The sequence below is a fragment of the Neodiprion pinetum genome, chromosome 2 (assembly GCF_021155775.2).
Source record: "Neodiprion pinetum isolate iyNeoPine1 chromosome 2, iyNeoPine1.2, whole genome shotgun sequence".
NCBI lineage: Eukaryota > Metazoa > Arthropoda > Insecta > Hymenoptera > Diprionidae > Neodiprion > Neodiprion pinetum.
In genome coordinates, this window is record NC_060233.1 from 12,454,004 (window position 1) to 12,468,415 (window position 14,412).

General features: G+C 34.2%; 1 protein-coding gene across 1 annotated transcript; it reads left to right on the forward strand.

The window, feature by feature from the left end:
- The first annotated feature begins 560 nt into the window (after window positions 1-560).
- LOC124211446 (sodium/potassium-transporting ATPase subunit beta-2) lies at window positions 561-10,920 on the forward strand. Its single transcript, XM_046610506.2, has 5 exons — window positions 561-942; window positions 4,051-4,311; window positions 5,680-5,861; window positions 6,250-6,529; window positions 7,164-10,920. Exons 1-5 carry the CDS (start codon window positions 816-818, stop codon window positions 7,265-7,267), a joined length of 954 nt encoding a protein of 317 aa, XP_046466462.1. The 5' UTR covers window positions 561-815; the 3' UTR covers window positions 7,268-10,920.
- The last annotated feature ends 3,492 nt before the right edge of the window (window positions 10,921-14,412 follow it).

Genomic DNA, 14,412 nt, shown 5'->3' on the forward strand with positions numbered 1-14,412 from the left:
TGTTGGGAAAATTCAATGCTTGTGCAAGAATAAATTGACGTCGAAGCTTTATTTTACTAAAAAAGTAGAGTAAACCTCAGAAACTGATTTTGCGTAGGAATTACCAAAAAAGGATCGCCGATAGCGCAAAATGGTTACCCGTACCTCGTTTTTCCTAATCCCAACGATATTAAAACAGGTTTTTTAACGATACCTGTTTTACTCAATTTTTCTCGTTACTATATCAAATGAAATTTTTCTCAGTGTATATTTCCGTTGTTCCACAGCGAGGAAATTTTCGTAACCGAGAGAGAGAGAGAGTTTTTCCTGAATTTTTCTAGTTAAAAAAAAGTAACGAAACTTTTCTCCGTATAACGCTTAGAAAGTTACGCCGTCCTTTGGCGTGGACGAAATTATCGATAACGAGCAAATCAAGTTATGTAACTGGATGATAATGACGATCGGGGAGGAATGGGAGACAGAGCTGCAAAGATTCGATCGGTGCCTCGGAATTTAGTTCGAAGCGTCGCCGCATCTGCAGCTGGCAAGAGTCGATCGAAGGTCGCGTAAAAGAACGCATGTTCCGTAAGAGCAAGAGGAGCCGGAGGAAAAGAGAAGCCGGACGGTGCCAAGAGAGCTTGCGCAAGCAGGGGTGGAAACCGGGCAAACCAGGCCAGCGACGCCGAAGCGCGTCGCTCAATATCGCTTTGGTCGCCAACCGTGCAGTGGGAGCGCAGGATCCAATTCCGGAACAACCCTTCTTTGCGAATTCGACGTTGTTGCCGCCGCAGGGCTCTCCGTCATACCGGGAGAACCGTTAGCCCTCGAACAGGACGATGGAGGACAAGAAAGTCGAGCAGTATTACTCGCCGCCGCCGCAGCTTGGAAAATGGGAGGGATTCAGGATCTTTTTATGGAATTCGGAGACCGGCCAGTTTATGGGGCGTACCGGCGCAAGTTGGGGTAAGATTTTCGGTTTCATATTCCGTCCCCTCGTTCCATTCAAATTTTCTACACTCCCCGTTATTATCACTCTGCGGCGCGAGTCTCGTTTGACGGGTCTTTTTTGGTAAGGAGATCGGTTTCGTTAATCCGTCACGGTCGTTTCAAGGGCGAACTTTTTAACGCTCTTTTCCAATCGCTACGGGCTTGGGATTACCTGCGAAACCGCATTTCATCCCTCGCCGCGATTCGGTAATCGCGAGACAAATGAAAAACGAGATTTTCGAGCGAAGCTTTCGTAATTGGGTGACGTCCTTCCCTCGAATCGATACTCGAATTGGACGGCTTGACTGTTAATGTAGGGCGTTTTTCGCTCCGGGAATACTAAAACGAATCTCAGAAATTTAAACTTAATGTAATAAGGATGCGGATGTATCGGTGCAGCCATTTCGTCGAGTGCTTATCACCACGGACGCTTGAAAAATCGATGCTTCCGCTCCCAGCTTCATACTTCGTTTTTTACCATCTCTGCATTTTATTCAATCACTTATACTCGTGTGATCCGATAATTCGATTAATGATTCCCTAAATTTTAATCATTGCCAGATGATCCAACGACTTTCCATTCCACCAAACGAACTGTATGGAAAACGAACGCAAAATGGTGTAGTTTTTACGCCCATGGAGATCATTTCACGACTTATTGGGATTCGCTGTAAATCAGATCCCAAACCCAACGAAATTTGAGGCGTAGTCGACACGGTGGAATTGATTTTCTGTTAAAGTATACCCTTACCCGAAGTCCCCCTCCTACCGAATGCAAAGCCATATTTTCTGCTGTTATATTTATAGGTATCCTGGAACAGGTGAATACGATTCTGGATGTTTAATTACAATCTTTAGGCTCTCAAAATGATCATGTATTCACACATGTTTTCCCACTTCTTAAAATATAATACTCGACCTGATGAGACTTTGAGTTTTATACCTTTTCGGACGATTAATCGTTTTTAATTAGCGATTTCGAAATTGATATTAAAAATCCGTCCTGATACTTTTCTTTTTTCTGTTCCATTCTGAATTGACACTTCATGCAAATTATTTGCATTTTACTGTAAAAAAAAGAAAAGAAAAAGAAATAAATAAATAAATAATTTTAGCTACTATGCAGCCATAATTAATAACGATGATCTTCATTGTTTAACAATTTCAAATCGAAAAGATTTTTTTTTCAACTGCACCGAGAAAATCTTTTGCGTGTATTTTTTTTCTTTTGGACTGAAACAACATACAGTTTAATAATCTAACGGATAAATATTGCGTGTTGACAGGATATTTTATACCATTTAAACGGTAGGAATAAATTTTTTAGTAAGACTATTTGAAAGAACAAATAAACAAATAAATGAGACTTTTTTTACGTATAACATTAATTCCTTACGGCGGAACAATGCGGACATTTGTGCAGCATTGAGCGCTGACTGCGAACCTTGCAGGGATCAATAGACTACCTATGTCCTTACTACAGTTCATCCCCAAGCCGTATACATCCCACAATTACAGTTTGTCCGTAGTCTCCGGAACTTTATTCAAACAAGTCTTGAATATCTTTAAAAAATATTATATTCGTTTATTTATATATTCTATAGTTTAAACTATGATTTTCCCTTTATAGTATAACGGAAGCTAATTGAGTATATCTGTTAATTTTCCTTCTGTGCAGTATTTAAATTCATATTTACAAACTTGTATTATCTGCATATATGTACGTAGTAGAAATTGGTACAGTTTTCGTTATGGATAATGAGATATCGATGACCTATATACATGTACATATACATGTATAGACGTGCATATAGCTTTTCTTATATGCCAAATATAACAGCAACCCTGTTATAATAGGATACAGTTATTTTAACGAGGCTGACAGCTTCCGTGTAATTATCACGAGATGAGAATAGAACTTTTCTGTGACGTACGTTAATTCAGCGAAGATGAATAAACGGCTAATTTTTTGAGATTTAAAATTACCAGAACAGAGATTGAAACAGTTGAATAACGTATTCAACGGTAATATGGAGATACTCATTCTGTTGTAAATCAAACTCGACGATTATTTATATGCGATGCTGCGAATTGTCCTCGAGCATTTCTCTGCATTATGTATTACATATGTATATTAGTCGCTTATTGTTAAGACGACATTGTGAAGTATGTAGATAAGTTCATCGATGTCAGTGTGCGACAAGTTAATACCAATTCAGTTCAATTAGCTTTCGGTTCGTAATTGTAACAGTTGTACTGTTTAGTAGTGCAATATGCCTTAAAAAATCTAATTGCGAATGCAAAACCTTTGTACAAAGAATATTCAGAAATGATCTAACGCGTTGTAGTTTAGTTGTTCTTTTCTTTTTTTTTTTTTTTTAATCAAATTGAGTTTATCATGAAATTTTTTCATGTGTTCAATAGATGACTCTGTTTATAAATATCGATTTATAACGTATATACAGCACGATTGTCTCTCGTAGATATAGATCTACGATATACTCCCAACTTAAAATTCGAAAATGTGTGAAACGCTCTTTTTAACCGCCACTGTCGTTACTTCTCTGTTCAGCTTACCTAACGTAACCTAACCCCATCTGACTAATTTAAATCACTGAATAATGACGTCACGAGAATAGAACGTGTTCAAAAACGCGCTTCAGCTCTCGCGATTTTTTCATTAGTTTAATTCACTTTTGTCAATGACTGAAAACTTTCAGATATTGTTTTCGATGGAGTTAAGTTTTTACCGTGATAATATACGGAGAACAAAACGTTTGAATTTATTTTTTTTGAAATTCTCCAGTTTTCAAACCTTATAATATTTCCAGACTTAGATCAATGAAATGAATGAATTAAAACTTAAAATTTGAAATTTGTTCCACTAAAACTTGACAGTGGATATTATTTTTTAAACATCGACAACATCCGGTTTTACAAGGTGAACCGGTAAACTGAATTCTGGGATGTAATTCACACACAACTGATAAGAGTTCGAATTTCAAATTAACCGTTGAACATTCGACGTTGAAAAATTCCGTCGAGCTTGTCCAAACCTGTGAACATTTTTGAATAATGTTGCAGCGAAGATTTTGCTCTTCTACGTGATATTCTACGCAGTCCTTTGCGGATTCTTCGGAGCAATGTTGGCCGTGTTCTACCAAACGTTGGATCCGAACGTTCCTAAATGGCAACTGGAAGGCTCGCTAATCGGCACCAATCCCGGACTTGGTTTTCGGCCGATGCCACCAGAGAGCAACGTCGACAGCACTTTGATTTGGTACAAGGCTAGTAACGTGGGAAACTATGGTTACTGGACCAAGGAACTGGATGCTTTCCTTGCTCGTAAGTGAGCTGACTTGGGCGAAAAGTGTTGCTCGTAAATTTTTAAATTGTTTGGGAATTCATCATGGCGCATGCGTTTATTGGGAATTCAATTATGCATCAACATTTATAACAGTATTACAGGGATCAGTGACGAACTTCTTTTCCCGGAATGCAACAATGGGATGAAACGCTGTGACGTTCTTGCAATTTTGAATATTTTAATAATTATCGTTGCGGCTGTTAATTGAAGATCTTTTTTACCGATTGGGCTGCGGTTGCCAGTATTATAATAGACAAATATGTCAGTTGCAAAATCTAATTCCGTGAAATTTAATTAACTTTTTCATGCAATAAGATAATTACATGTTTTAGATGCTAGTCGATCTCGTCAGTGGAATTTTCTTTTCGTTCGTTTCGAACAGATCAAAATTACAAAAGCTCTCAGGCGTTATATTTATTCACTGCAATGTCACCATAGCGGATTCGACGTCATAATTCTGATATATCTAACCTTCGAATCAATGAAACGTGTACGGGAAATTTTTTAAATATAAAGAACAGAATCAATAATGTTTACAATATGGAAGAATGTGACGTAGTCATTCATCTAAATATGTGAGGCAACCATTTTAACGAAAGTACAGAGTTCTGATTAATATCCTAACCTCTTTATCATAGAAAAATTATTTTCGACCTTGCATATCTGTTTGATAAAGTTGGTAACTAACTGTAGAATGTCCCGTTTGTTTTTCAACATATTATATCGTCTAGAAATATCTTCATTATACAAATACATTAATCCAACAACAGTGATCACATAAAACGCTCTGTTAAAACTTCCATTTCGGATATTTTTTCTTTTTTATCGATTCGATATCCTGGACCGAAAATTTACATACGTGAGAAAATATTCCTCGACCTCGATGAACTTGAATAAGATTTTTTTTTTTCCTCATGATCAATTTCGTGGATTAAGGGGACGTGTATTCATTTGCCTCCCGCTCGATGACGTCGCGTGACGGGAATTATGGGTATCACAAATACGACATCCCTAGAACTTATTTTACCACCAATCTAAGACGCGACGCTTGCGCGTAGAGACTCGCTTATGTAAGATACAGGTGAACTCAGGTATTGATTAACACTTACGCTCACGGACTCGCCGTTGGTGCCTTGCGGTGAATGATCCTTCACAAAAGGAAGTGCAGAAGGAGTTTTCTCTGTTTGCGGGAGCATCTTGGATGCCATAATTAATTCTTAGGCAAGCTATGCAAAAAGTGGCGGCAGAAAATTTCGGAAACTCATCTTTACGCCGTGATTTTCTAGACGTTTCTGCCAATATTTCAGCAAACGTCTAATAGTAAATGACTGACTTTGCGATTATAGATTACAGGAAAACTCCGGCGAAACATGGCGTCGCTGACACGAGGATGCCTTGCGACTACGACAAACCTCCCCTACCAGGAAAAGTCTGCCTCCCCGACATCGAGTCGTGGCATTCCTGCAATCAAAACAATAGTTACAATTATCAGAAATCCGCACCATGCATTTTCCTCAAGTTGAACAAGGTTCGGTTATTATTTATATTCTACTAGCAATGTGTCGAGCACTGATTCGTATTTGCGGAGAAATTACTCGGATTTATTTACAGAATTGTCTTTTTTCTCGCATCTTTCAATAAATATCTAACGATTCAATGTCACAAAATGAGAGTCCAAAAGCTGCGGCGCAACGTTTTCTGTGCCTTGATATTCGCAAAATTGAGCTGAACCGATCAGCTGATTGTTCGCTTCGATGTCATATATTACGATAAAAACGCGTTTATTCGAATTGAAGAATTTTTTCGTACGAGCCGCGAATAAGCGAAGAAATTATTTAGTCGGCATGAAAGACAAAAAATGGAAGAGATTAATTTCAAGCGAATCGATAATGAGGATCGATTTTTGAAAAATTCAGATCTTCGGATGGATGCCGCAAATCTACAACGACACGAGCAAACTTCCGAGCAACATGCCGGACGATCTGAAATCTCACATCGCGAACGAGCAGTCGCAGAACCGGAAGACGGTCAACACTGTTTGGGTATCGTGCGAGGGAGAGAGTCCTGCGGATGTTGAAAACATCGGGCCGATACAGTATATCCCACAGCGAGGATTCCCCGGGTATTATTTCCCCTTCACCAACACTCCAGGCTACCTGAGCCCGCTGGTTGCCGTGCTGTTCGAGGCACCGAAGCGTGAGTAATTCGTGAAAATTTTCAAAAATATTCCACGCTATTTCTTGCAGCACAATTCCGAAAGCAGGTGACGCAAACTCTTGCAAGACATCTGAAAAATCTTACAAACGCCAAATCATTATTCTCCACGTGGTTCGAACGCTCTCAAAAAAGACGTGATGGAAATTTTACGAAGTTTCTGGGGAATAGAAATTTTGTTGTATTAGAACCTTGCAGACGAAAAAATTCTCAAAAATCTCTCATGATATTTAGAAATTCAACGGAAGCAGGTGTGTTTCATAATTATCTTGATAATGTCTAAGGGATCTGAAGATATTCTCGAGAATTTCGGGAAAAAACTCATTGTCTGATTCCTGTTCGATGTTTCATTTTCTGTCGAAAGTTTATTAAGCTCTGAGATTTCAAGGTTCTGATCATTTCGAAGAAAGTCAAGTTATAGGTTAAAATCGACACCAATTTCAGGAGGAAATTCAAAAACTTTTATTATCAGTCCTTCATTTTGTATCACATCTCCGGAAAATTTCCAGATTTCTGTTGCTTGAAAAGTATCAGAAATACTTTTCCAACCAACTGGAATAAATTCTATGAGAACTCCGTATTCCGTATTTCATTGAATGTGAATTATTTTCACCAGGTGGCGTCCTGATCAACATCGAGTGCAAGGCGTGGGCTCAAAACATTCATCACGATAGATTTGAGCGACGTGGATCGGTGCACTTCGAGCTGATGGTGGATTAAGCTCCGAATTAATAAATAATCAAAGACCACTGCCAACCGCCGGCAAAATCCTCGAGCCCTCGATCACCGGGCAAGCGTTCCGCCGTGTTTACATTTATCCACGTGTCATTTTCTTTCATATACCCGATATTCAATTTTCATTTTTCAGCCTTAATGTATTCCGTGAAATATTTTCAAATTCGCCAAAAATTATAAGTATAAAACGAAATAAAAAACACGGCAAGAAATATGTGCGGACAAATATTTAATTCATTATTATTCGCGGGTTAAATATTTTCGATACTTTCTGTATTGCAGGTTTTTTTTTTTTTTTTTTTGCCTTGAAATGTTACATCGTCTATATCTTGCTTTAAATAGACAAACAGACATTAGAACGAACCGCCCACGCAGAAACTAAAACATCAAGTTGATTTTGACCACAAACGTCATAGCAATATTAATAAAAATACCAATATTTTCGATAAGCCTTGTAAGAAATTCGATGACCTAGATTTAGAATGACAAAATCTCCCCAAGTTTGGCTGTCGAAAATTCAGTTTTAGAAAAACTAGTATGAAATAAATAATCAACAGAAAATTAATCTTTCGAATTATCGTCTATTCGACGTTAAATTTACCAAGTTTTTGAAACAATTTTCCGAGATAGAGGAAAACCTGCCGTGCTGTGAATTCAGCCAAGTTTTCTTTGTTGATTCCGCGGAATTTTTTGAAATATTGCCAGTTTGCAGCTGCGCTACTTAAAAATACTACCTGTAGAGTGGTTTAGATTTTGGAAAACCGATTATTTTCCAAATGCTTTCAAATTTTTTCAGTTAAACGTACTTTTACAAATACAGAAAGCGGAAAAAAGTTACAATTTTCTGTCATCATTCAATGTTTTTTCCTTCTATCCATATCTGTGGAATATATCATCGTATTTATATCTGCATCTAATAAACATGATTTTGTCGTCGAAAGACGTTAGACTCCAAATTTGTTTTCATCAAGTTTATATCTTCTTGCCAAGTTATAGGTTCTTCGGGCAGTTGTATAGATTTGATGAGAAAATATTTCGTATGTGCTTCGACGAGGAATCAATTTACAGGGTTGATATGAATACGAGAATAATATTTAAAATTTTGTAAAAAACAAAAAATTTTCAGCATTTGCATTTTTTACTGCAATGTCAAGCTACGTTTAACCAAAAATATTACAACATTTTACAAAGGGTTGAATTTACAAATTTTAAATAATCCACAGAGTAAGTCAATTCAATTGGCGCAAATTTTGGGAAAGTTCAACGGAGTCGAAAAAAATTGGCTCATGAATTCACAAAAAAAATTTCACATACTTTGCTAATCTCGGAATCTGGATTTCCTAGACATGTCCATTGTTTACTCAACTTTGTAATAAAAATTGGACATCGATTCGTGGATGGATTATTGTTATTATTATTGTTATTATTATTGTTCCCTGTGTGGGCGATTGCATGTATTACCCGTGGCAAAAGGTTGAAACTTAAGTAAGCAGCAGACTAAACACACGATTACTAATTTAAAGTTATTCAACACAAAACCGAAAATCAGCGTGAGCGAAAATTTTCACTAATTTTTATCAACATTCACAGAAAAAAAACTTGCAGCTCCTACTTAACCTTACCAAAGTGTAAGAGCTACTTAAATACATACTTAAAATTAAAATACATTAAAATTATAGTCATCATTACTGTCGTGTAACGTATAGAGGATAATAATAATAATATCTATTTGAGCGTGCGAGGATCAGGTCGAATGAATGTGGATAGCATAAATGGGAAAAGACCGACTATCAGGTAAAAAGAATTATCCAGAGTTTCGCTATTTACCGAAGCTAAGATATTCGGAAGCAGGAGAAAAAAGTTAACGGAACAAGTGATGATATATTATATTATATAATAATACAGCCTGTTATTCGATGATGAGTAGGTGAAAAAAAAAAAAGAAAAAAGTAATTTGTTTCAATGATAATAATAATATAATAAGAGAAATAAGTATTAAATTATTATTATTGTTGTTGTTATTACTATTATTATTATTATTAGTATTATTATTATTAATAATGATGAAATATATTATAATAATATAATTATATGAGAATAAACAAATTAGACAAAGTCACCTATATACTCGTATTATAATACATTAATTATAATTATACTAAACGGCAGCGAGATATTATTATACAACATAAAATAATAATTAAGTATGATAATTTACAATATAATGATGCGATATTAGAATATTGTAAATTCGATATCGTGATTACTTAGTCGGTAGGTTAAAAAAATAGGATCTAGAAACATAAATATATATATATCTGTATATATATATAATATACATATACATATATATATATATATATACATATATATTGCAATTGTTTTGGAAGCTTCGCAGTATGATATAAAAATTGTGTTAAAATGTGCAGATTGCAAAAGAGTCGCAAGCTTGTGCTTGTCGAATAATGGTATAAATCGATAAAAATAAACGTTTATATTATGTCTGCCATTACTATGGAAATGAGTATAGAGCTAAATAAATATATGTACGCATTTGATATTATATATAATATTAACACATAACACAGCACACACACACACACACACACACAGATATAATTGGAGCGCGCGTAAACAAGAACTCGACAATATTGAAAAAGTGTGTCTAATAATATGTGAATTTACACGCACTGCAGGCGCTCAAAAATGAAAACGCATATTGTATGTATGTAAACACAACACATGTATATATTTATATTGTTACCGAATTGCATTAAATTATTAAATTATACATATATATTATATATACATATATATATATATATTACAATTATATTGCTCTTTATCGTTTGCATAATGTTTATTTTTATCGATGTTATACAAAATTGACTTACATTACGAAGTTAATTTATCTAACCTTGCTTATTTGTTCATTTATTTATTTATTTAATTATCAATTCACTTCTCTATTTATATCGTTTATTCTTCTTTCCGCAAAGTACGAAATAATATATTACATAAATTGCTTTAATTCTGGCGATACAAATATAATATAATAATATACAAAATTAATTAGTTATTTAATTAAATGTTGCTGTTATTGCTAATATTATTATTATTATTATCATCATTGTTATTGTCATTGTTGTTATTATTAATATTATTATGTTATGTATATTTATCTGTAATCGATTAAATGACAAATACTGTTATCATTTGAAACTGTATAACGAAACCGTTTCTAATGTATACTTTACAATGTTGTTGGTCGATGAAGTGAAATAAAGATACCGAAGGGATGAGGAAAAAGAAAGAAAATAATAATAATATTAATAAGTGAAATAATAACTTTAACAAGATATATGATCACAATAATAATAAGATAACGATAACAGTAATAATAATAATAATAATAATATTAAGAATATACTACTATTAAAAGTAGTTGTAACTAGATAAGTAATATTATGACGACAACAACGGTAACAACAACAACAGTAACAACAAAATAATATAATACTTAATTTATATTATCATATTTATGATCACGCTTAGAATGTAATCAATCTTAATTCGATTCCAAGCATTCGAATAATGAAATTGACAGAGATAAAATAAAATTTCATGTCGGATTTGAACGGAGGATGAAAATTATTTGCGTTATTCATTGAAAGATGTTGAAGATGTGACGAATGCCACGAGTAGATGACGAGGAATGCTAAAGCTACGTACGGGAGCATAAGTAAGAAAAGCTGAAAACAGAACACCGTCGTACCTTAGATGTTTAACATATTGACGTTAGCTGCATGCACTTAGGATGATTCGCATACTTAAAAAACTGTAGCAATCAATATACAATACGTATCGCAATATACGGACAATATACGTGTATATTGTGTGGATGTAGAAATCTATAATAGAAGTATAATAACAATAATTTCAAACGAACCGTTGAAATTTACAGGAACTACACAAACACGAACGGAAATAATAATGCCAATAACAACAACAACAACAACAACAACAACAACAACAACAACAATAACAATAATCCTAATAATAATTTTCTTTGGCATCACCGACGAGATTCGGGTGAACAATTAAATGATTGTTCCACTGTATATATACAGATATGTCTCTTATAATTGCTGTATAATTGATTATGTTTACCTTGAACGCGTTGATAATAATAATAATAATAACAACAACAACAACAACAACAACAACAACAACAAAAATAATAACGATGCTAATAATAATGATGATAATTAATTAACACACACGTAGAATTTGTTCTAAAGAAAATCGTTTGAATGATATTTTTTTTCATACGGTTTCTAAAACTGTTTTTCCCGTCGAATAATCCATAATATATAACTATATATAAGCACGTATGTATATTAGCGTTGTCCTTATTCGGGTTATTGACGAATTTGGTCCGAGCCGCCCTCCAAATCGACTTGAAATAATTTGAAAAAAATCCTGAAACTTCAGCCTTTTATCTCAACTCCATGCCCGTTACGCAGAGAGCCGTGAATTGAAGTCATTTGAGATACATACGTTTTTACTCTACTTGCGGTATATATTTTTTCACGGGACTACTGTTTTGCAATGAAATTTGCAATCCTGCGAAATTAATAATATTTGGTAACTTGGTGATAATATGGAACGTCATTAACATGGGGCATTCTGTATCAGCTGTACACATGGTTATATTTTTCATTGGATGCGATTTGGGGGCGGTGTGGAATGGATAAAATTCGTCAACATCTTAAACAGGGACCACCCTATACGTATGTATACGTATGTATATATCTATGCGGATGTTTATTATATATATATATATGTATATATATATATATTGTGTGTGTGTGTGTATATATATATATATATATTATATATACACAATATATTATATAGAAATTCACATAATACTATGACTGTGAGATGCAAATGACGTAGATGGCTAAAACGCATTAGATGGAATACATTTGTTTTTAAAAGTAAATGATATTTGTGTATGTATACATACATAAATATTATATATATATATATAGATATATATATGTATAGATATATATCCAAATAGATGTAATATACTAGATTAAAAAAGGCTTAATTAAAGTATCCAAACGTATTTTGCACGAAATGTTTATAGTATTATTACATATTATAACAATTGATTATTATAATTTTACTGAAAGTTTTTACGCATTAGACAAGAAGAAAAAAAAAAGAATCTCACACGTTGGCGTAAATTTTTGTTACTGACCGTTCCGTGATTCGAATTAAAAATATACGCTGTTGCAAATACAATATTTTTTCTTTCATCACATCGTCTAATATTCATTATTAATAATTAAATAGATAGATAGTCGGTGTAAAACGTTCAGGTTGTTTTTGGAAATTTGGCAAACAATAAACAATATGGCGGCTAAGGAACAGCCAATCATTTTAGGTTAGTTTTGCAGAATATCCGAATGAAAAAAATTTTGCGCAAGCCCTCGTAGACTCACTCAGTCTGATTACTGCCCCTGGATCATTCCTGCAGATAAATAGGTATGAAAAATATTTGGTCGATTGACAAGGACCGTTTTTGGGTGGAATTAATTTTCTCCCGGCAGATGGCGCCTTCCAAATCTGCGGTTACATTCAATAAACAGCTTTTAAGGTTGGATGTGCGCATCTTCTAAATGTTATACAATTCGAACTGCTCTTGAGTGCTAGAAATTATTATAAAAATGTCTTTACATAAATTTTACGAAATCCTCAGTCTGGTAAGGCTTAACACTTCCCTTTAAACGTGACACTGAAACTATAATATGTGACGTGAGATGACGACAGGATGTAGCTAATTCAGAAGAACGTCGCATAGTGACTCATGACAGAATGGCAGGCCTCGTGTAACCGTATCATATGAATCTTGCTAAAGTATCACGACCGTACAAGTGTTATTTACAAAGTTTAAGGCGTGTGACCTTAGCCCTTAATATCATGCGTATACCACAGTTCTCAAACGCAAAAAAACCAGTCAGAAATGTCGAACATAATTATACTAGATTAAAAGAATATTTGCAGTATGTTCTCTCTTTGGCAATATTATGGAAAAGCAGGAGTAGCTCTTTTCATTACGACAATCGAAAATCAAGCTACAGGTTCTTAAATATTTGTCCTTGTTACAAAATCCGGACAGTCAAATAAACCGAATGTAATTAAACTTGACCAAAAGAATACTATTTGTAATACATTTTTCTGGGGGATTGTTGTAGAAAAACGAGAACAACGCTTTCCGTTATCAATTTCGATAATTGCATTAATGATATATGGTATCGCATAATGCTGGGAAATTATGAAAAGCTTTAAAAAAAAATTTGGTTTTGATTTGAATAATATACTTTTAAACATAACTCAACGATGACATTCGCAAATGCAATCTAGATGTCTGAATTGTATGAAAGGATCTCTAAGAATCTAATTGAGGAAGTCTACAGCGTCTTTCCCTTCCGTTGGAACTGCTTTAGTCTGGTTTCACTTCAAAGGCTAGTCTATCCTCATCATTTTCACCGGTCAAATTTTAAGTAGTGGATTCAACTCGATCAATCACCCCGCTCCGCGTTAATTATGAAAAATTTTCAGGTTGAAAACGATATAAATGTTATTCGAAAGCATTTTAATTTTCGTGAAATCAAGCGGAATATATTTCTTCAATAAATGATTTCAAAATATGGTACTTCAACATGAAAGATAATAGCCACAGAATATTTAGTTGAAAATGTATCACTTTAGAATCTTGAAAGAATCAAATTTAACAGAGATATTGTACAAAGATGTACCAATCCTTCTGTAGTAGATTTTTTTTTTTTTTTACTTAATACGCTATAAAATTTCCCCAAGTTTTCTTTAAAAATTCTCTCAGAAATTCTAAGAAACTCCGTGAATCGGAACGTTTCAAAATTAATCACGCAACATTAGTGAAGTGAGTATGAAAATTTAAATTACAGCGTACTTTGATCGAATTTCGAAAAATTACCGCCAGACTCCCGGTTCTGGAAGAAACAACTGGTGAAATACTGACACAGTTAGCAGAATGTAAACACATGCTGTATACTATGTGACATGAAAGATGGAAA